The sequence below is a fragment of the Alligator sinensis genome, unplaced genomic scaffold (assembly GCF_000455745.1).
Source record: "Alligator sinensis unplaced genomic scaffold, ASM45574v1 scaffold1599_1, whole genome shotgun sequence".
NCBI lineage: Eukaryota > Metazoa > Chordata > Crocodylia > Alligatoridae > Alligator > Alligator sinensis.
This window is the reverse complement of record NW_005842809.1, coordinates 533,946-557,791: the sequence shown is the minus strand read 5'-3', so window position 1 is coordinate 557,791 and position 23,846 is coordinate 533,946. Positions and strand designations below refer to the sequence as shown.

The 23,846-nt window shown below is 43.9% G+C and overlaps 1 protein-coding gene across 2 annotated transcripts in view; it reads left to right on the top strand.

The window, feature by feature from the left end:
- Window positions 1-18: 18 nt before the first annotated feature.
- The window catches only part of PYROXD1 (pyridine nucleotide-disulphide oxidoreductase domain 1), a 26,389-nt gene continuing 2,561 nt past the window's right edge, over window positions 19-23,846 (top strand). Inside the window, exons 1-11 of one of the 2 annotated variants that reach the window (XM_025191322.1) lie at window positions 19-594; window positions 8,906-8,986; window positions 11,282-11,401; window positions 13,460-13,588; window positions 15,091-15,164; window positions 15,439-15,599; window positions 16,320-16,420; window positions 17,773-17,902; window positions 18,004-18,140; window positions 20,792-20,914; window positions 21,443-21,580. In XM_025191322.1, coding sequence (XP_025047107.1) covers window positions 352-594; window positions 8,906-8,986; window positions 11,282-11,401; window positions 13,460-13,588; window positions 15,091-15,164; window positions 15,439-15,599; window positions 16,320-16,420; window positions 17,773-17,902; window positions 18,004-18,140; window positions 20,792-20,914; window positions 21,443-21,580 — 1,437 coding nt within the window. In that variant the 5' untranslated portion in view covers window positions 19-351. The remainder of the gene's footprint in view (window positions 595-8,905; window positions 8,987-11,281; window positions 11,402-13,459; window positions 13,589-15,090; window positions 15,165-15,438; window positions 15,600-16,319; window positions 16,421-17,772; window positions 17,903-18,003; window positions 18,141-20,791; window positions 20,915-21,442; window positions 21,581-23,846) is intronic. The other variant, XM_025191323.1, reaches the window with a different exon arrangement.

Here is a 23,846-nt window from a genome sequence, read left to right as displayed (position 1 = left end):
GGCTCCGCACCGCTCCGGTGCCTGGCGGCTTGTGCTGGCGCAGCCCCCCAGCTCCGTGGGGCGGCTCATTCAGGTTCATTGCCAGTCGTCCCAGGGATAAGCCTGGCCGGCTGCGCGCTCCCCCTGGCAGAGGGGCCGCCGTGCCAGGTTAAAGGGCAGGTCAGGTTCTTTGGGCGGATGTGGTATTTTTTTTATTAAACCAACTACATAGTCGGAAAAAATGTTCTTTACAAGCATTAGGGCACGAACACCCTTCTTCAGGCACAGAGGGCATTTGTACACGTGCATGTGACAATGCAGTGCCAGGCGGTTTTAAAAGCACCCAGCGCTGCATCGGATGCATTTGTATAAATGGCGAAATGTGTGTCAGTGTGCAGAAAATGGCAACAATGCACTTTTGAACTAAAACGCATCAAAGGTGATATTTGTTCAAAAGCACACCACTGCCATTTGCTGTGTGCTGACACGCATTTCACCATTTATACAGTTGCATGCGGCACAGCATTGGGCACATCGGCTCATGTACTCTGCAGACTCGGATTAATCGAGTCTGCTCCAACCCACTGGATTTCTGGCACATCAGAGCAGACGAAGGTACGTGTATAAATGCCTGACAAAGGGTGCTTGTGCCCGAAAGCTTGCAAAGAACAATTTTTCCATCAAGTTAGTTGGTCAAATAAAAGATATCAATGACGTGGATACAGGTATCAGAAGTGGACTGGCCAAGTTTGCTGACGACACCCAACTTTGGGGCAGTGTCCACACCGGAGGATAGGCTGGTGATGCAGGCTGACTTGGATAGCCTGAAAAAGTGGGTGGATACAAACCTGATGATGTTCAATACCAATAAATGTAAGGTATTCCACCTTGGGAGGGGGAAAAAACCGCATCGTGCTTATAGGCTCGGCAGTCCTACGCTTGCTAGCACCAAGGCTGCAAGGGACTTGGAGGTCGTGATTGACCACAAGATGAACATGAGCCACCAGTGCGATGTCGCAGCTGGTAAAGTAAACCAAACTCTGGCTTGCAGCCATAGATGCTTCTCAAGTAAATCTCAGGATGTCATCTTCCCGCTGTACTCAGCCTTGGTGAGGCCGTAGCTGGAGTGCTGCATCCAGTTCTGGGCTCCGCAATTCAGGAAGGACGTGGAGAAGCTTGAGAGAGTCCAGAGGAGAGCCATGCGCACGATCAGAGGGCAGGAGAAGAGGCCTTATGAAGAGAGGCTGAGAGCCATGGGGCTCTTCAGCCTGGAACAGTGCAGGCTCCAGCTTGCGGAGACACTAAAAGCAAGGGATGTAGTTGTCATGGGTGATTTTAATTACCCGGACATCTGCTGGGAGGAGCAGTCAGCCGGGACGGACCGCTCCAGGAGGTTCTTGGCCGAGTTGCAGGACCTCCACTTGATTCAGGAGGTGCACAGTCCCACCAGAGGAGATGCCCTGCTGGACCTGGTCCTGGCCGCAGGCGACGACCTGGTAAGAGGCCTCCAGGTTCTTGACCACCTGGGCAATAGTGATCATCGCGTGCTGGAATTCACCATCCAGCGTAGAGTGTCAAGGGCCCGCAGCAAGGTGGTGGCCCTAGACTTCAGGAGGGCCAACTTCAGTGAGATGAGGAGATTAGTGGGAGAGGAACTGGGGTCCTTGAGGGCAGAGGAACTCAGCGTCCAAGAGGAGTGGTCGTTCCTTAAGGAAACGATACTCGGGGCCCAAGGGGTGTCCATCCCGACAAGAAGCAAGGCGGGCAGGAGTGTCCAAAAGCCCCCCTGGCTCACCAAGGGTGTCCGGGAATGCCTGCTTGCCAAAAGGGTGGCGTACGCCCGGTGGAAGGGGGGTGTAATCTCCAAAGAGGAGTATACCTCCTCTGCTCGGGCCTGCAGGCGGGCTGTTAGGAAGGCCAAGGCGGATATAGAGCTCGGATTAGCGTCCAGGATTAAGGATAACAAAAAGTCCTTTTTCAAATATATTGGGAGGATGAAGAAGGCGCCGGGTAATGTGGGGCCCCTGCAGGATATGCGGGGCAATCTGGTGGTTGCGTCAGAGGATAAAGCGGACCTCTTTAACCAATTCTTCACCTCCGTTTTCTTGTGCAGGGACCGGGACTTCCCTGCTGTGATAGAAGCCGGACGCGAGGGGATCGCCTTCAGACCTCAGGTTGGGGAGGACCGGGTTAGAGAGCTTCTGGAGGGGCTGGACGCGTTCAAGTCAGCGGGTCCGGATGCTCTCCACCCCCGGGTGCTGAGGGAGCTAGCTGGGGTTATTGCAGGGCCCCTGGCACGGCTCTACGAGCGATCGTGGTGCTTGGGCCAGGTGCCAGACGATTGGAAGGTAGCTAATGTGGTCCCCATCTTCAAGAAAGGGAAAAGGGAGGACCCGGGCAACTATAGGCCCGTCAGTCTTACCTCAATCCTGGGGAAACTCTTTGAGAAGATCATCAAGGAGCACATTTGTGATGGGCCGGCATCAGAAATGATGCTCAGGGGCAATCAGCATGGATTTATTAGGGGGAGATCATGTCAGACCAACCTGATTGCCTTTTATGATCAGGTCACAAAGGCCATGGACGCAGGTGTCGCGGTGGATGTAGTCTTTCTGGACTTCAGCAAGGCCTTTGACACCGTCTCTCACCCCATCCTAATTAATAAACTAGGCGACTGTGGCATAGATGCCTACACAGTCAGATGGATTGCAGATTGGCTGAAGGGTCGCACTCAGAGGGTGGTGGTGGATGGATCATACTCGACTTGGGGGGAGGTGGGTAGTGGAGTCCCCCAGGGCTCGGTCCTGGGGCCTGCGCTGTTCAATTTCTTCATCAGCGATCTTGATGTTGGGGTGGAAAGCAACCTGTTTAAATTCGCTGATGACACCAAAATTTGGGGGGAGGTGAGCACGCTAGCAGGGAGAGAGAGATTGCAGAAGGATCTGGATAGGTTACAGGGGTGGGCAAACAGGAACAGGATGTGTTTCAATACGGACAGGTGCAGGGTGCTGCACTTGGGTAGTAGGAACCAGCAGCACACTTATACGATGGGGAACTCCCTACTTGAGAGCACGGAGGCGGAAAGGGATCTTGGTGTCATTATTGACTCCAAGATGAACATGGGCCGACAATGCGAGGTCATGGTTGGCAGGGCTAACCGGACCTTGTCGTGCATCCACAGGTGCATCTCGAGTAGAGCCAGGGAGGTGATCCTCCCCCTCTATGCGACGCTGGTCAGGCCGCAGCTGGAGTATTGTGTCCAGTTCTGTGCGCCCCATTTCAGGAGGGATGTGGACAACATGGAGAGGGTCCAGAGGAGGGCCACCCGCATGATCCGGGGACAACAGGGCAGACCGTACAGTGAGAGACTGCTGGACCTGAACCTATTCAGCCTCCACAAGAGAAGGCTGAGGGGGGACCTGGTGACCGTCTATAAACTCACTAGGGGGAACCAGAAGGGTTTGGGGGAGACGCTGTTTCCCCTAGCCCCCGCTGGCATAACAAGGAGTAATGGGCACAAGTTGATGGAGAGGAGGTACAGATTGGACATCCGAAAAAACTACTTCACAGTTAGGGCGGCTAGGAGCTGGAACCAACTTCCAAGGGAGGTGGTGCTGGCCCCTACCCTGGGGATCTTTAAGAAGAGGCTGGATACTTACCTGGCTGGACTCAAATGAGTCCCGTTTTTGTTTTTAGGGGGTTTTTTTTGTTTTTGTTTTTTGGTTGTTCTCCCGCCCTGGCGGGGGGTCGGGCTAGAAGATCTATTAGGTCCCTTCCGACCCTAAAACTATGAAACTATGGTGGCAGCCTATAAGTACATCAGGGGTGTGCATTAGGATCTGGGGGAACATCTGTTCACCAGAGTGCCCCAAGGGATGACAAGGACCAACTGTCACAAACTCTTCCACAATAGTTTTAGACTGGACATAAGGAAAAACTTCTTTACTGTCTGAGCCCCCAAAGCCTAGAATAGGCTCCCTCCCGCTGCATGTTCACGGCAGTTATGACAGATGGCACGTGCAGTTATGGCACTGGTTCTCAGCCGGGGGTGCGAGATCCTTTCAGGGGTGCTGCGCTCTGCTAGCACAGTTCCCTTTATGCACATGATTCAGGAGAGAAAACCCAGAGGTTTCCAAGAGTAGTCCCTAGTAGCAGTCTTCCTGCCTTCTTAGCAGAAAAGCTGCTCTGTTATTTTTCTGTAGGCAAAAACAGAGTTAAAAACAAGCTAGCGTTTTACAAAGACTGCCTCAAGTCTGAAAAAACCCTGGTTTACCACCTGTAGCAATGGCTGATTTGTTAGTTCTCAGATGTGTTTGTTTTGAGATCCAGTGCTTTTTTGAATAGCCTTCCAGGTAAAACAGACTTGAACTTGCTCAGCACTAGGCTCTTCTGCCTGAGATGCTTACTGTGGAGTAGCTCCACAGTAAATGTTGTGTGTCTACACGTACAGTACTATTAGGCCATAAGAAACTCATTAACTGCATGCAGAGTGGTACTTGTAAATACAAGGACCATCCTGCTGCAGTTTTTTACTCTGCAAGCACCGCATGTGTAGAGGCTGATGTGGCTTGCTGGGGCACAAGGGTGCTTCAGTGTGGGGGGCTGCCTGCCGGCTAGCCCTGCACTGGAGCACCCCCATGCCCCAAGCCAGCTCTTCTGCAGCATGTTGAGCTAGGTCAGAGCAGTTCCGGGCTGGCAGGCTGACCCCCCCACCAGCCAGGCCCTCTGCCAGCCAGTGTTGCTCCAACCTGGCTCAACGTGCTGCAGTCCCAGGCACGCACACAAACACAGTGCCCCGGGAGCAATAAACTCTGGCACAACGTGCACTGGAGGTTACTGCTACACACTAATAGCACAGGTAGACATGCCCACTAAAAAGGAGATACAGCTTAACAGAAAGTATCCTTCATTTATTGAGGTGTGACCTTGTACAACGCTGCAACATCATGGTTCTGTTTCAGAGGTGGCTGCTCTGTAGTGGATGCAGGGTTGTACTATTTTATCATTGTATATGTAATTCCCTCCATCTGAGAGCATCATGAGCTTTTAGGCAGACTCCAAGTTGAATTACTAAAATTAGCATTTATCTTACTTTTAAAAATTCATATAAAGATTTGTAGACAAGGTTCTTTAGGTGAATCTGATATCTTTTATTAGACCAACTGAAATAGTTGGGAAAAACATTTTTAGCAAGCTTTCGGATTTAAAAACCCTTCATCAAGCTGAGAAAGTCTTTTTTCCAACTGTTTAAGTTGGTCTAATAAAAGATCAGATTCACCCAAAGAACCTTGTCTGCCTATGTCCTTAGACCAGGGGCGGGCAGTTATTTGGGGCAAAGGGCCGCTTACTGAGTTTTGACAAGCCATCGAGGACCGCATGACAGGCAGCCCAGGGCAGATAAATGTTAATTTTCTAAATTTTATAGGGGCCCCACAGGCCAGATAGAATGGCCTGGCGGGCTGCATCTGGCCCCAGGCCACATTTTGCCCACCCCTGCCTTAGACCAACGCAGCTACAGCCTACACCCCTGTATAAAGACTTGTGGTGTTGTACCAAGCATACCATCTTTTTTTTTTTTTTATATCAGGGCTGTCCAACTGGCAGCCCACAGACCACATTCAGCCTGCAAGATGTTAAGTTGTGGCTCCTGGACTCCTTCCACAGCACCCAGAGGCTCCAGGTTCCTCCTCTGTCCTCCATCTTCCCTTTCTTCTCTTTGCCTGAGGGGGTAGGGCAGTGCAGTGTGCTGCATGGGTACTTGAGGGTGAGCCTGAGGCTGCATGGGGGATCAAACCCACATGGTGCACGGGTTGTTGGGGATACACAGTGCAGCAGTGGAGGGGATGCCCATGCAGGCGCACAGTGCAGAGCTGAGGATACAGGAAGGGGCTGTATGGCATGTGGCCTGTGCCTTGCCTGGTGTGGCCCATGTAACATTCAGCCCCCGGGGGTCATGCAGCCCTCAGGCACTTAGATATTGGACAATTCTGTTTTATATCATTACAGTCTCTTTCATGATACTGGCAGAAATCACAGCACCTGAACAAATAACTGGTTCAAACAGGCTTAATGACTGTGTATTTCCAACTTTAAATGAGTATAAGCACAGTTTTTCCTCATTTTAATAGGTGTTAAATCTTTTCTGTATGTTTGAAATGTCAGAATCATTAGAAATAATTATGCAATAAAAATTACAAGGAACATTTAGCATCATCATCATCAAATGAAGGAGACTTATGCGTTGTAACTGACAAAAGCATGTGAGCATTGTTAAGATTTCACACTGGAATGTAAATTTGATGAAGTTGGGTGTGTACTGTATATTCATTTACTTCCCCAAACATTCCACAGCCTCTCATAGAGTTTGGAAATTGGATGCAGCTGAAGCAACTAGAGTAGGGGGTAGATGTCTACCTTGCACCAACAGATCAGCTTGTTGCTCTGATTCTTCTCTGTCGATATGAAGCATAAATGTTCGGTGTAAAATGGGAGATAATGTTCTTGAGTTTCATATTATAGCATACAGATTATAACATGGGTGACTAGTGCCTCCTGAGACTGTGGGGGGGCACAGTTTGTGGGCGGCAACATCAGTAGCAGGGTGGTGAGTGGTGACTGCCTGCAGAAACGGTGGTGGTAGCCAATCTCGGGGGGGGACATGCCCCCCCTACCAGTCGCCTATGGATTACAATAATTTTTAAGTATGTAACCTGTTTAAAAATGTTATCCTGCTTTACTTTACAAATCACTTTCGACCACACTGTTCCCCTGGCTTAATCAGCAGCAGAATTTGAACCCACTCAGCTTCAGATTCCTGACTTAGGTCTTACCTATTCAAATTACAGGTATAAATGCCCCTTTCTAGACTAGAGATGTATTTGACATACGCTTTTTCAGTGGCTTATGCAATTGTTGACTAGTCAGCTTCAGCATAATGGATTCTGTCCCTGGCTCTGAAGAATGAATATGGCTCATAGTAGCTTAGAAGTAGGATGACTAAAATGGTTTAGTCATTCTGAGTGGCAGAACAGTGCAAAGACTAAGAGTGGGTCTTGGGATGTCAAAGACTTGGTTGCTAGGGACTTTGGATAAGTTCTCTGCTCATTCTTAAAGATGGCTGGATTGTGATCATGAGCATATCTATAGCTATCTTCTAGGCTAGGGATGTCAAACATATGGCCTATGAGCTGGATCTGGCCCATGTAGCCATGCGCACTGGTCTGCAGGTCTCAGACCAACTGGTGTGCAGAGCCGGTCTGGCATGCAGGTTGAGCCCAGTGCCACAGGCACTGCATGCAACCCAACACTGCATGTGGCGCCCATGCCAGACCAACTCTTAAGTGCCGGCTCTGGGGCCAGTCCAGACTGAGCCGTGCCAGAGCCAGCGCACAAGGCTCATCCAGCAGGACTGAGTGCCGCATGCAGTGTATGCCTCGTGCTAGCTCCTGTGCCATGTGTACCACCTGACAAGCTGGGTCCAGCTCACACACCACATGTAGTATGCACCAGCCCTATTCTGAGGCTTGCCCTGCACGTGGCACCTGGAGCCAGCCCAGGGCATATGCTGCATGCGACACCCTGCTGGACTGATCCAGGTCAGCCCCGCAGCCAGTGTGCAGGCAAGTCTAGTGGAGCACTGCATGCAGTGCACTCCCTGTGCTGGCCTCATGTGCCATGGGCAGAGCCCACAATGCTGGGTCCAACCTGTGTGCCACCTGCAGCACAAAGCCTGGAGTGGGACTGGCACAGGGAGCACACTGCACACAGCGTCCCATTAAACTGGCTCTGCATGCTGGATCCAACACAGCCCAATCTGGCCTGCATACCAGCCCAAAGACCCTCATCTGTCCTGAAGGGCTGGATGGATTTGATACCTTTTTCTAGGCTGAGGTTCTTGGCTTTATCTGATTAAGTAACCTTATTACTGAATGAGAATGTATATATTGTATTTAGAAGACAAAAAATGTGAACGCTTGGTCTCCTCATTACCATCAGAAGGAACTTTGTTGCGCAAACAAGTCTGTTTGTCTCTGATATTAACAATATTCTCATCACAGCACACTTTTGTCATCAAATTAGAATTTGACAATTTCAGATTAACGCACACAGGTTTATTTACTCCCATCTTAAAAGTCCTGTTTAAAAATGTGTGTGCATGTATGTATATTATATATGTATATTATATATGTTTCCATGTGTGTAATATATAAATTATGTGCGCGTCTCCTGTTCACTTACGTAAAGGTGGTATTCCATGATGCTTATGTTATATGCAAATCTGTAATTGTATTATTTGGCTACTGGAGTACAAAAGAAGAGAGAGGTATTTCCCAGGAAACCTAGTACTCTAAAGTTCTGGATAGCTATTTTTTAAACAGATTATTAGACTGTCCACTGTAATCTGTACTCAGTCATAGGCTGTAATTTATATATCATTGAAATTTAGGTACACCACTGATTCATTCTTTCCCCTATCCAAAATGGACTAATATGGGGACTATATCTTTAGTGCTAATTTAATGTTTTAGCCGCTGCTGCTGCCATATGGTAGTTGGACATGAAGCAGTAGGGATTCTTTTGATAATGAATGGAGGGATGTTTCATCTTTCTATTTGACTGTTATGTTATTGTGAAGGATGGTCTGTGGCTTAGGTATTTGTGCCAGGATACAGAAATATCTGTATAAATAAATTATAGTCCTGGATTTGGGAATTAGGTTCACTTCCATTGACTCCTAGCTCACTCTGGGAAAATTTAGTCTTCTATAAACTGGCAGCAATATTCAGTCATTTTGCTGAGCTTCTGCAGGGATTAATATATTAAATGTGCCAATACAGCTTATTGGGTTTGGGAGTTAAAACTATTGTTATTGTCAAATTCTACTGACAATTCTATTCACTCATCATGAGCTCTGCTTCTTTACCAGCTGTCTGTGGAATTCCCATTAGAAGATATTCTCTTAATAACAGCCTCCCCAGTCATAAAAGCAGTAACAAATTTCAAACAGGTAAGAGAGACTTAATTTTTTTTGTGTGTAGGTATCAAGAAAAGTTACTGCAGCATTCTGTCAGAAGAGATAACTTGGCCATGAAAAAAAAATGCAGATGGGTATGTGTTAGCTTCAGTGGGACTACAGTTTTAAGTGTTGGTAGGAAATAATGCCTTAAATAGTTATTTTACTGAATTTTAAAAAGTTAAATTGGATTGTTACATATAATATATGTTAATGTAAGCCCTAATGTTAACCATTTTCACAAGTTTGCTAATTGAAATGCTGTAGTTGAGGCTTTTTAGTCTATGAACTAAATCACTTTAAGAAAACGTTCTTTTTGCTAATCCATAGTCCCATTACAGTGGTTATATGGAAAGTCTCATGTAATAAGTAGGGACCTACCAAAATCGATGGCAGGCAGCCAATTTCATGGGCTGATCCTGGGGTCAGCCCCCATTTTCACAGGCTTATCATGATGCCCTCCCCCTCATACCTCTGATTTGCCCAGGGGTCCCAGTGTCCCTGCCCCTCATCACTGATTGTGTGAGAGGGCTGTCCATCATGTAGTCCTGCTCCTCACCACTGATTGGTGGCAAGGGGCAGGGCTGCGCAACAGGCAACCCTCTCAACCAATCAGGGGCAGGGGACAGCCACTATCTTGGCTGCTTCCCATGGCAGTGGCAGCTCCTCTCCCAGCAGCCAGCTGGGCTGGGCTGCAGCAACAACCAGGAGGACTCCTGGCACCCACTGGGGAAGCCCACATTTTATTTTAAGGGTTTTTTTTCACAGATTTTGTGGGCAATGCCTGATTTTGTGGTTTCTGCAAAATCTGCAAAATTGTGATTTGAGTAGGTCCCTAGTTATAAGTACTTATTCAGTATTTTATCTTCATTGACACAATAGTGATGAGGACCATAGAAAAGCTGAGAAGAAAATGAATAATTCTGTCTTTAGAGTAGGGTATGACTAGCTTGCATAAATAAGGCACGAGGCCACATGCTGAAGAGTGTTTCACAAAATTTAACCTTCCCATAAAGTGAGGCGCAGGGAGATTAAGTTCAGAAAGTGGGCAATGCAGTCTGATTAATGATATAGCACTTGGTATGTTCAAAGCACAATTGTTAGGTTGTAGCTGTGAGTGGCACTCCTGCAGATTGGACCCTGAGGTCTCATATCAGGCAGCCAGAAAATGAGGAACACACTATTAATGAACACTTTCTTTCAAGTGACTTATCAAGTATCACAAAGGAAGTCTAAGGCAGAGATAAGGTTCACCAAAGCAAATTCAACTGTGTTAAACAGGAAAGCATCTCTTTTCCTATAATTCTGTGAATCTTTCACTACGCACTTTCCAGCTTCTGCAAAGACATTCTTGCTTTTCCTACCTTTTAACTTGGCAACTTTTAACGTTTTGTTGTAAACTCTCTGTATATAGTTTCCTATTTTATTTTAAAGCAAACTGAAAAAATGGAAATTCCAATATGTTAACCACATTGATGCCTACCAGCCAGTCATCAACAAGATAGGAACCTTTACATTAACTGTACAGACCTCCACCACTTCAATTAATGGAGTAACTGATGGCAGTAGTAGGTTTTCATCCTTTATATAGACCAGCAGTAGAGGAGAATGAGACATGCACTTTGTCAGGGGATTTCATAGGTATTAGTTGGTGGTGGAAGAATGGTAAAACTCTGGAACTTTGAATTTCATTCCAGGCTTTGGAGAGAGTGTCCTCTGGTAGGAGTAGACTTTTCCACCCTGTTTCAGTCCTGTCTCTTCTACACCACTACTTACTTAGCTAATCCTATTCTTCCTTCCTCCACACCCCTATTTTCCACTCCTCAAGCATCTCATCCCAGTTTCCTGCCCCAGCTATTCCCAGTTCATGTCCTGGCTTTACATCTAGGCTCATCTTAATTCTCTGGTTCTTGACCAAGTAACTTTGCCCAGTCAGTTTCAGTGCTTCTTCCCCCAGTACAGTTCCTTGTCAGATCTGTTTCCCATTTCTCTGTTTATATTTCCTGTCTACACCAACTAGTTCCTAGTCTCTAGCTCCTTGGCAGCCAGCCCATTTCCCCCTTTTTCAGCTCCTCCTCTGAGCAGATTTTTCTGTCTCCTGCCTCTGCCAGCTAATTTGCTTCAAGTCTTGCCCCTACCTCCATTTCCCTTATGAGCTTCTAGTCTTAGTTTCTCCTCTTCTAGTCCTAGCTCCCCACGCATCCGTTCAGCAATTAATAGGTTTGATGATAAACTTTACCAAAGAAAGATTTTTAAAGCATACATAATTTGCTTGTTGTTTTGTTACAGGTCTCCAAAAGACTCGAGGAATTTGATGTTGAAGAACAACCGAGCTCTGTGTTAGAAAAACGGTATCCCAACATTAAAGTTATACAGTCTGGAATTACACAGCTAAAAAGCAAGGAACATGTAAATGAAACCTTTTCTTTCTGATTTCATGTACATTCTGAAAATGAATAGTTTTGCCCTCATAGGAGGTGTAAGAGAGAAGAGGTGATTTTTGCAATGAAAATTACAATAAAATTCTAGGAGTTGATTGTGAAACCAGATACTTGTAGAATTTAGACTCCAGAAGAGTTTTAAAATCATTAATGTGAGATTTCTGTGACCTCTTAGATTTTGGTCAAAGAGATTTAAAAATAGTAATAACCATATCACTTTATCATAAAAAATCTTTTTGAAACACATTTCCATTTCTTTTTCATTAACAAAAATATGGTGTGCATCCTCTGTTTAATCCTCTTTGTCTCTTATTAAGGAGAGTTGGATGATTTTGTTCAGGTCCAATTTTGGATTTTCTTTGTTTATATATCCACTAAATTATGCATCCAGTAAAACTTTAATTAGGATTGTTGTGGTAAGGATAAAGAATTCCACTGTTGTGCACATATTATGCATTTTTGGTACAATAATATGCTCTTGAGTACAAAACATTATTTGCATGTTGTTTTGGTTTTAGGGATGTGCCTAGGAGGCCCTTATTACATCACCTTTCATCCCAAAGACTTCTATAAACATTCTCCTATACAGAACTACCATAATGTAGGCACACCTAGGAGGGAGAGGAGAAAATGCTGCATTTTACTTGTTGCAGCATGATGTGGCTTCTTTTTTCTTTAGTCTAGACCTGCGGTGTCAAAAATATAGATCTGGCCCACAGAGCCCTATCATCTGGCTCATGGAATTGCCTGTGGGCTTTGGAGCTGACATACATGCTGCATGTCTGTGTGCTGGATCTGCCGGGCCAGAACGCTCTGCACGTGATACCTGGGTTGGGCTGGGCTCAGGACATTAATTCAGCCCATGGCCTGGCCCCATACAACCCATCTGGCTTGAGGGGTATAGAGCAAAAAATGTAGCATGGACAGTTTCTCTGATCTGTGTTCTTTCAGCATCTGAGCTGAAGGATTGAAGTGAAGCAGAGTCTTTGTAATGATTTAAATAAATTTTGGCTCAGCCCTTTAGCTTGTCATATGTGAAATTATATGGGGTTGCATTCATAATATGGGGACTTATATCTTTTAGGACTTCTAAAGATAGAACATAGTTGTGAAATGATTCACAAACAAACTCTCCAGACCCAAGGCTGGCTTAACAGAGTTCTTTATAAATAAAATATTATTACCTATGTACATTAATCACAGACTTCCATTCTACAAAATACATAAATAGATAGACTATCACTTAACAAACAAAGCAAGTAGAATTACCAAGTTAGCGGAAAAATAGTTTAATTGGGTTAGAGTATTGGCATATCCTTGGTGGCCCAGGAAATGCACAGGAGGTGAGGGTCTTTTGTGATATCTTTTATTGAAGCAGCTGTATAGTTGGGGGGAAAATTTGACAAGCTTTTGGGCATAAAGCAACCTTCTGTAGTTTGTTCTCATATACAAACCTTACTCTTCCTTTCACACTTACAGTGTATAGGGTGCCATCCAGAGGTGAGCTTTATATTTTATCTTGCATCCTTTATTGAATTTATATGTACATAATTATATGTTTAGGTCAGTGATTCTCAACCTTTTTGGACTCGAGGAACTTTTCAGTGGACTCCATAATTTTTGGACCTCCATAATTTTTGGGATTTGAGTAGAACCCTATTTCAAAAGCTACATTTTATATTACAGTGTTTACTTGCTTGTAGAGGGACTGGGCAATGCGGGTAGAGGATCAGCCAGGCAGGGATCTTACCTTTTTATCTCCTTTCTCACACACCAGCACTCTTTAAAGGGTCTAGTGGCATGTTGGTTGAGAATCACTAGTTTAGGTGATATGGGGAGTGTAGTATAAAAAGGTAACTTTTTAATCAGTGAAAAAGTAAGGATTTGCTTAATTTATTTTTGTCTTCCTTTTAATAGCCAGGTTCAGCTTTGGGTACCTGTAATGTACTCTGAACTTAAGTATAGTTTGGGTTTCTTAACTTACCTGTTTTTGTGGGGGCGGGTTTTATCTTAAATCTTTTAACAGAAAATGTTTACAGAAGATGGCAAGGAATATGGATATGAAAAACTCTGCCTATGTGCTGGAGCAAAATCTAAGTTAATCTTTGAAGGAAACCCATATATACTAGGAATCCGGGATACTGACAGTGCTCAGGTGAGCTAACTTTGAGTTTTAATAAACATTTTAATATTTTGCATCCTAAGTCTGAACACGTGGTTAATTGTGTTCATAATACAAATATGGCTTTGGCATAGATTCATAGATTGTAGAGTCGGAAGGGACCCTGAAGGATCATCGTGTCTGACCCGCTGCCCCAGGCAGGAAAAGGACTGAGGTCAGACAGCATGACATGGAGAAACAGGATATATTCAACATCTAATATGACAATTACTTTTCTATTAGTGTAACATGGGGTGGGCTAGTGGGGCACTAGCCCGGGGTGGTGACTTAGTAGGGGCACGAGAATGGTGGCCTCTGCCCCCAGGAGTCTATGTCATGGCATCTGCAGCAGCTTCAACAGCTGAGATGGGCAGATCATGCCACAGCTGCAGCAGCCAGGGACTTGTGAGCCCTTAGGGTAGGTAAGACTCTTGCCCTCCCCCCCCCTCCTCCCCAGCATTCAGTGGCACCCCCCTTCCACTCCCCAAAATGCATGCTCTTTGGCAGGGTTTTGCACAAAGTACAGTCCTTGTTAGTTATGGCCCTGGACATTTCTAGTTAGCTAGCTAGCTAGATAAGGCTTGGATAGATAAGGATAGGTTTAATGTTAGGGTTAGGCTTTGGAAGCAGAGTAGTAGCTCTGACATGCTATTCTTAAAACCAGTGCTTTTAAATAGAAGTGTAAATACATTCTTAATGTGAGAATCCTTAGAATAAGCAAAATGGTGCTTTATTTTATTCTGGTGAAAGGGGCCAAATTGAAAATGCACAAGATAGGCAGCAACAGCACAAAATTTTCCTGCTTTCTTGTCCACTATGCTATGGCTACCAGTACACCAGGGGCAGGCAAAGTCCAGCCCATGGGCCAGATCCAACTGGCAGTGGACTCCATTTCCCAGCAATCCCTGCCTGCATGGCTGGGGTCAGTCTCCATAGTGACCCCAGCCACAGCTGCACTGCAAAGCTGGGGGTGCCATGGAGACCAGCTCCAGTCACACTGGCAGGGTAGGGTAGGTGGCTGCTCCGGAGCCACTGGGATCATGTGGTGCAGGCAGCTTCGTCTGGGTCAAGGACAGAGCTGTGATCTGCAGCCTGCACCCCTGCCCAGAGTGTGCAGGATGCAAATTGCAGCTCTGCCCTGCTCCTGCTACAAGATCCCAGTGGCTCTGAAGCAGTTCCCTAGAGCAGGCCCCTGACCTACTCTGGTGTGTGCCTTGCCCGTGCAGTTGGGGCTGGTCTCCATGGCAACCTCAGCCTTGCGCTATCACAGTGCGGCTGCAGCTGGGGTCTCCATGGAGACCAGCCCATGCAATGTGGGCAGGGGCTGCTGGGGAATGAAATCCAGCTGCTGGCTAGATCTACCATTTTGCCCACGCCTGCCTTACACTATGATTTACTTCTTCTAATCTGAAGTTCACTAATTGCAAATTTAATTATAGAGATTTCATACATTTGTCAAGACAAAGGTATTTTAATTTTTATTTTTTTTAATGTAGGAATTTCAGAAACATCTGGCCAAAGCAAAAAGAATAGTAGTTGTAGGAAATGGTGGCATCGCCCTTGAATTAGTGTAAGTAAATCACTTACGTTTATGGAGAGATGTGTGTGCAGACTTGAACAACTGGGCTGCAGACCTAGTGTGCGTGAATTTGTGTGTATGTGTATTTTGGGGGTGTCAAAGATGTTTGCCATTCTGAGTAGCATAAATGGAAGTAAAATGCCTATCCCTGGTGTAGTTCATGTAGTTTCCAGCTTTTGCAAAGAAAGCTTCCTTCCTCCCTTCCTTATTCATAAATGAAGATGGCAACATGGCATTTTATCCATTGTTTAAATGTGCTTTCCAGGTATGAAATTGAAGGGTGTGAAGTAATTTGGGCCATCAAAGACAAAGCAATTGGAAATACTTTCTTTGATGCGGGTGCAGCTGAATTTCTGATTCCAAAGCTATCTGCTGAGAAGCCAGAGACTGCAACTGCATGTAAAAGAACCAAATATACAACTGGAGGTACAGTACAAGTAGTAAATTGTAGTTCTTACTTTAGTCCTTTTGCACCTCAGTGGGCAACAAACTTTACGTCAACTTCCAACATACAGGGTAAACCCTAAATGAGCCAAATTTGAAAATAATCAGGAAAGTTTAACTGTTTTAAGTAGTGCACCCTCCTAAAGAAAATCAGTGCTTAATGATTTTATCATTAAGTTAAAAAATTACAAACATGAGTACGTGTGCAGTATGGATCTATAAAGATTAGAAGTGTTAACAGCTGTGTCCTTCCCATTATTTTCTCTTCACTTTATATTTTGATAGCTGCCTAAATTCCCTGGCAGTCTCAATTTAGACAATAATAATTGTTCTGTGTTAGGTCCAAACCCCACAACTTTTATTTATTTTTTAACTTGACTAGCCTTACTGATTCATATGAGTAAGGTTTTGCTGGGTGACTTTTAAGCTGCTGAATTGCTGTCTTGTGCTTTCATATAGCAGTTCCTTTTTAATCCAGATAGGCTTTCACATTACATGCAGATGATATATGAAAAGTGCTGTCAAGCGCATAAACTTGCATATGATGCATCAGAAATAATCGTATGTTTTACCCTATTAAATACTGTTTTCCACCCTTCTAGCCCTCTAGTCAGATTCAGTATTCTTTGGGGTTACAGGGTCTTACAACAGTAACTAACTTCCCTGCAGTGTGAGCCTGAATTTTCTTCATCTTCACATCAGGAAGTGAGAAGGAAGGAAGAAGCGACACAGCAGCTGACAGACTTGGCAGTGCCTTAGGCCCTGATTGGCATGAGGGCTTACATCTTAAAGGGACTAAAGAGGTAGGCTTATCATCTCAACAATCTTTTTTATGTGCTACTGTAAGTACATGGGAATGCACTGATAGTAAAATGCTTCAAGTCAGTGTTTTGAGAAATAGAACCAGAATGTACATGAGGTGATTTTGTCCTTGCCATAGGTTTATACCAGGGATGTCAAATATATGGCCCATGGAGCCTCATTATCTGGTCCCCAGTGTTGCCCCTGGGTCCAAATTCACCCAGATTGGCCCCAGGGTTAGGGCCCAGGACACACACCACATAGCACCTGCCCCAGGCACTCTGGGACATGCACCATGCCTGCTCCAGCCAGTCTGGCACCACTACTGTAGGGCCAGATGAGTTTAACACCCCTGGTTTACACCATTAAAGTTGAAGGAAATAAAGATAAGCAACTGAACAAACTGAAGTAGCGAAAACTTATTTAAAAAAAAACTAAACTGTAAACATCATTAGGATATCATTAAATAGCAAGAATTAAAGGATTTATGCACATCACACAAGTACCAAAATTAGTTTCTTCAGATTTTTCATTGAATTGAATATGCCATTGACAAATTTATAATCTTGCAACTAAGATTTTTTGATGAAACCAAAGCACAAATGTGACGTGCTCAGTGTCGATTCAAACATTACAAGCATTATGACTGAAACATAACCTGCCTTTCATACACAGGGTTTTGCAGTAATACTAATCTTTCAAAAGTAATCAAAGGAGGTTTCAAATACTGGACAGATTAGAGGCAGTTGCTGATAAAGATACAGTCTATTAAAATGTGTCTTTGTAGAACAGATAGCAAATTACTCAGTTGAACAGACTGAACCACAAAGTAATTCAAAGAAACAATGGCATTATTCTATGACTTTTGTTGCTGATGCCAAATGTAGAAATCCTAAATTGAGCTTAGAATAAGAAGAGGTTAAATCTGGGCCAGTGGAAAGGGCTTAATATTGTGTTCCTTCTCTCTGTTAACACTTGAAACACAAATCTGAAATTAATAAATATAATTACAAAGAAACACAAATCTAACTGTTGTTACAGTTTGTTTAATAAAAATGGTGGAAATTTACTAACAATTCTGAAGCATGGTATATAACTGAATTAAACATACTTGTTGGCGTTCCTCTCCAGACAATTAAGCATCACTTGAGTGCATTACCAGCAAATGAAGACTGGTTTAGTTAAAATGTTTGTCATAGACTAAGCTAGTTGCTGGAACAGTAGGTAGGTTTTTAAAATATAATCTACATCAGAGGACACAAACAAACAGGAGTGACACCCAGTTAATATGCCACATTCATACTGTTATCACCAGTGTTTATATTTAATGTGAATGTCAATTATTTTTATTTAGTTTTCTCACAAAGTTCACATTGAGACGTTGTGTGAAGTAAAGAGAATATACCTCCAGCAAGAATTTATACCATTGAAGCAGGCCTCTCTGTCTTTTCCTAAAGGAAAGCAGAATGCAGAACCAGACAGAGGTAATTTTTGCCAGGAATAACCTAGTAATTTGAAAGATAACTTTTGCTTCTTGTGTATTTCATGTCCTATTTAAAATAACTCTTATTGGTTACATTCTCAGGTCAGAATTTTCCCTTTTTTTCAGCACTGTGGCCTGTCTATGTGGAATTAACTAATGGGAAGATATATGGCTGTGATTTCATTGTCAGTGCAACAGGAGTTGTGCCAAACGTTAAACCATTTCTAGATGGTAATGATGTAAGGATGATTCAACTATTGCTTTTTAAATCATATTTTTATTTTAAAATACACTGCTAAAGAAAATATATCTTGATAGCTATTTAACATGATACCTCATAGATAAAATGTTGAAAGGTAAGGATTTTCCATGTTAAATTATTTTAAAATGAGCTATATACTTTAAATTTGGTATTTCTACAGTACCCATTGCAGTGAAAAACATGCATTTTTATGCACTCAAGGACACAAACCCTTTCATATTGACATAAGTCCCTTATGTCCAGTCACCTGCTACTGTTTTGAGGGAGAGATGTACATACATTTGGTTTATTTAACAAGTTTAGATTTATTACTGTAGATTTCTGATTTTTAGCACAATATGTAATTTACATTGCCGTATGGCAACGTTGCTACAGTGCTGTGCTTTAGTGCTTCCTTTTGAAAGTACTAAAGTACAGCACAGTAACTGCCCATACTGTGCTGTCTGCATGGTGCACGGTTAGATTTTGCTGCTACGTTGCTGTAGCGGCACGCTATACCAGGGGAGCACGCTGGCAAGGTAACATAGCTGCCAATCACATGTAGACCCACATGATCACTACATCGCCATAGTGTGCCATAAGGCAACGTAGCATGTCCCTACATCACTGTAGAGTGACATGTAGACACACCTCTAATGTTCCTTACTAGGGAAGCAGCAGGTGATTTCTCCAGTCTTCGCTTACAGAATGGAGCGGAGAGCATTAGTGAGTTAACTGGGGTCACACACAAAATGAGAAAATGGAAAATTAAAACTTGGGAGGTCTAAGTTTCAAGGTTACATTCAGACAGTGAGATTACAGTGCACCCTATACATATCCCTGTTAGGAGTATTTGGGGAGAGCTTTTTGTTTTTGCAGTAAAATACTGGTCCCTGAGAGATGAATTCAGGGAAGTCTTAAGGCATATGTTAGACAGGAGGAAAACGAGATAACCCAAATAGTCCTGAATCAAAACTCTCTGAATTAGTAGGAGCAACTGTTACATGCTGATTATATTGTGAAATCACAGATTCACAGAAGTTTAGAGCTGGAAGGGAATCAGTTAGATTCCTTTTGTTAGAACCCCATTTGAAATCAATAACTTAAAAATGCAGACCTGCATTTGGTGCTAAAAAAATACTTTATGCTGCAGTTTGAATTCAATGAGAACTGTCCTACCAACAAGTTAGTGCACTCTGGAGCTGATCTAAATTTTTTATAGGTTTACGATTGCAAAGTACTAAATGATCATATCTACTTTACTTCCTGGATCTTTTCACCTGTTAGCTCATTTCAAAAGAAAAATACGCACAAGTTTCTTGCAAAATATAACACTGATCTATATTTTAACTCTTGATTCTAAGACTTTGTATGTAAATATGAATAGCATGTATTATAGTTCCACATAGAACACTTCCATTGACAATTGCTTTGAAAGTTTTTAATGCTGAATTCACCCACTGGCTTATCGGGCACTTCAGACAGAGCATGCTACACCTCTGCTGGTTGTCTGGCTTACCAGTGCTTTAGTCTGGAATTAGCTCATTCTGGATGAAATATAGCTTAAATATACAACCTTATAATATAACATGGAGGAAGATTGCAGTAGCAAAAATAGATGTCTACTGCTAATCAAAGCAAAGGAAGAGGTTGGGGAAACAGAGACAAAGTATGTGAAGAAATCTATAGGGGTGGGGTTTAAGAACATGGAGGAAAATTTAAAGAAGATTCTGAAATGAGCATAGAACCCAAGTACAGTAGTTTTAAGATTGGAGGGACTGTGGCACACACATTTAAGTGAAAAGATGGGGAGTACTGTATCTGGGTTCTGGCCAAGCTAGAGAGAAGGGTAACCTGCTGATGATGTATCAAATTCAATTAATACAGATGAGAAATTACAGAAAAAACTAATTTTGGCCATTATAGTCAATCAGTGTAAGGTACTGCAGATGAATTCAGCAAAGTGTGTTACTACAAAATAGCATTAGCGTATTCTAGAATGAAGGTGGATTTAGAGTATTATGTGGAAAAAGAATGAGCAGATATCTAGGAAACAGTATGGTTTCTTTTTAGGCTGACTTATTTTTGTTGGTTTTGAGCATTATTTTATGTTTGAATGGTAAAATTTTTATTTTGAAATAAAACATCGCTTTTGCACCAGAGTGTGGAAAAGCAGCTGTATTATAACAGTTAAGGATGTTTTAAGCAGGGCATGAATAATTAGAATAATTGCTTCAGTATGGGATTCCTTAGGAAACCAGTATTTTCCTATTGAATTGAATGAAGCTTCTGTTTGAACAAGACTTTTAATTGTCCAATCCATTTTGTAATTTCAAGAAATCATAACAATTAGTTATATTAGGAAGCAGGTTGTGTGTCACACGTTCAAGGCTTCTGACCACTCTCTCTTGTCAAACGGCTGCCAGGAAGTTCTCCTGCATGAAACGTTATTCATGTAGCTTTAAAACTACACATGCATTGTATGGAGTGGTTGAAATGTAACAGTAGCTTGCCGCAAAAAATAACTTTGAGATAAATACTGGGTAATTGCTCTGACCATTTAACTAGGAGAAATTTGAATGGCCTAAAACAGTCGTTTAGTGAATTTTTGCTTTTTCCCTTTCATTGTTGATCTGTGCAACTGGTTAGTTTGCTTTAGGTGAAGATGGAGGTCTTAAAGTGGATGAGCATATGCACACTTCACTACCAGATATATATGCAGCGGGGGACATCTGCACTGCATCATGGGAACCTAGTCGTGTGTGGCAGCAGGTAAATTGCATTCTACATGTGTGCTTTAGTCAGCCATCCGATACAAAATCTAAGGCATGGTATCTAAGTAGATCTACTATGTGCACATGTGGTTTAGATAAGCCAATTAATAGTGCCACTAACCCCTGCAGCTGTAGGAGCTATTGTGTCAATGGTGTCAGCATCGCATCCCAGTGTTAACACTGCCTACCCCAGCACCAAATTTCTAAGATGAGATTCCCAGTGGGGCCACAATTTGGTGGTGGTCTTAACCCCTGTGGCTGAAAGAGTTGCTGTGTTGTTAGTGTCAGCAGGGAATTAATACTGCTTCTTCCCCTGCTGGTGGCAATGGGTCATCCAGCCCATGAGAAGCCTCGTGGTCTGGATCCTGCAGGGCTAAATGAATTCAACATCCCTGAGCTAAGCAATAAAGGCAACAGTGTCATAAGCTTTGTGGCTGAAGGCTACATCATTACACGTTTCTTGGTATAGTGAGTACATTTGGTATGTACTGTTACGTTCACATCACATACAACCTTCTATTTTCAGATGAGGCTTTGGACCCAAGCTAGGCAGATGGGATGGTATGCAGCAAGATGCATGGCAGCAGATTCTTGTGGGGAATCTATTGACATGGACTTCAGCTTTGAACTCTTTGCCCATGTTACCAGATTTTTCAATTACAAGGTAAGTGAACAGATTCTAGTGCAGATTGTTGGTTTCTGTTGATTCAATACAGTAAGCCATTAAACAAATCAGTTAATTGATTAATATGGTGGGGGAGATAACAGTGCCCTACATATATTGATAATTTGTGTTGTTTATTGCTGCTTTGCCTATTTATAAGGATAAATTCTAAAACTGAACCAGTCAATAGGGCTGTGCGAAATTTCGGCAGCTGCTTCCTTTCAGCGCTCAAAACACTAAATCCAAATCAAAACAGAAGGCTCCAAAACAGCTCCAAAACAAATCTGAAGGCTATGAAACATTTCGGAAATGGTTGGAAGAATTTCAGCGTTTCAGAGCCAGGCTTGCAGGGAAACAAAAACTAAGCAGGGGGGAAGGGAGGGGGAGGACTGCTCTGATCTTGACATCTAGCTCCTGGTTCGATTCCCCAGCTTTCTGATCATTTCCCCAGCTCTTCCAGGGGGGTGTGGGCCCCTGGTCTGCACGCGGGGTTTCAGCAGGCTGCTGCTGCAGGCTGGGGCCAGCGGCAGCACCACAGTCTTCCCCAGCTCTCCTTGCTGGGGCCCTGCCTAGCTCGGTAGGGCTGTGTGAAGCTTCCCTTGCAGGCCATTCAAAACAGATTCAGCCAAAACAGGACATTGATCCGAAACACCGAAATGAATCACTGTCCTCCAAAACGCCTAAATTTTAAACCGAATCATAGTTGCATAGTAGCTAGGGCCAGGAGGGACATGAGCAGATCACCTAGCATGACCTCCTGCCACAGGCAGGAATGAATGCTGGGTTCACAAGACCCCAGACAGGAGATCATCCAACCTCCTCTTGAATTTGCCCAAGGTAGGGGTGAGGACCACTTCCCTGGGAAATTGGTTCCAGATTTTGTCCACCCTAACTGTAAAATATTGCCTTCTGATCTCTAACCTAAACCTATTATCCATCAGCTTATTACCATTGTTCCTTGTCACCCCAGGTGGTGCTGGGGAGAAAAGGGCTCTGCCTATTTGCTGTTGATCTCCCCTGATGAGTTTGTAGGCAGCCACCAGGGCCCCCCCTCAACCTCCTCTTGCTGAGGCTGAACAGGTTCAGGTCCCTCAGTCTCCTCGTAAGGCCTGTCCTGCTGCCCTCTCCCCAAGGGGGTGGCCCTCCTCTGAACCCTCTCCAACCAAGGCTGGCCACATCCGTTTTTAAGTGTGGACGCAGTACTCCAACTGCAGCCTGACCAAGGTCGCACAGAGGGGGAGTATCACCTCTCTGAACCGGCTTGAGATGCACCTTTGGATGCATGACAAGGTATGGCTGGCCTTGCTGGCTGCGGTCTGGCATTGGTGGCTCATGTTCATCTTGGAGTCAGTGACTCTGAGATCCCTTTCCACCTCTGTGCTTTCAAGAAGAGAACTCCCCAACCTGTCTGTATGCTGTGGATTCCTTCTCCCAAGGTGCACCACCCTGCATTTTTCTAAGTTGAACCCCATCCTATTCTCATCTGCCCACTTTTGTAGTCTGTCTAAATCTAGTTGCAGCCTCTCTCTCCCTTCAAGTGTGTCCACCTCGCTCCACATCTTAGTGTCATCAGCAAACTTGGACAGTGTGCTTTCCACCCCCTCGTCCAAGTCGCTGATGAAGATGTTAAAGAGTGCGGGCCCAAAGGCACTGCATTGAAACACGGCCGTTTTGCATAACCCTACCAGTCAAGATACTGATTTTTTTTTTTTTTTTTTTTTTTTTTTTTTTTTTTGTGCTCTACAAATTCTGGTCAGAATACATCAGCAGATAGATTACAACTATAGCCTCACATTCCTTCTCTTATTCTGAAGATGCATTCCATGTTTACATCTGCGGTAGAATCAGTTTCAGGACTGGTTCATGAAATGCTTATTAGCTCTTCTATGAATTATTACCTCTAATCCTGGGTCTTGTAGTTAATGTGTTCCAAGGACATCCTCAGATAAAGCATGGCTAGGATTCCATTTTGCCAAAGTGATATTTTGGTCACAAATGTCAGCTAGGAACTATATTTAGTTGCCAAATTTTTATTTTTTTCATGACCTAAAATGGATGCAAATACAGGTGCACAGGAATTGATTATGAATGGGGACCTACCAAAATCTCTGCAGCAGCTCCTTTAATCTTGGTGGTTTTGCTGCTCCCCCCACTGATGATTGGCAGAGAAGTGCCCCAGCGGTCCTGTTGTATGCTGCCGATTGCTGGGAAGGCAAAAAGCTGGAGTTTTAAATATGCTACATGTTTTGCCTCCTAGCCAATCAGC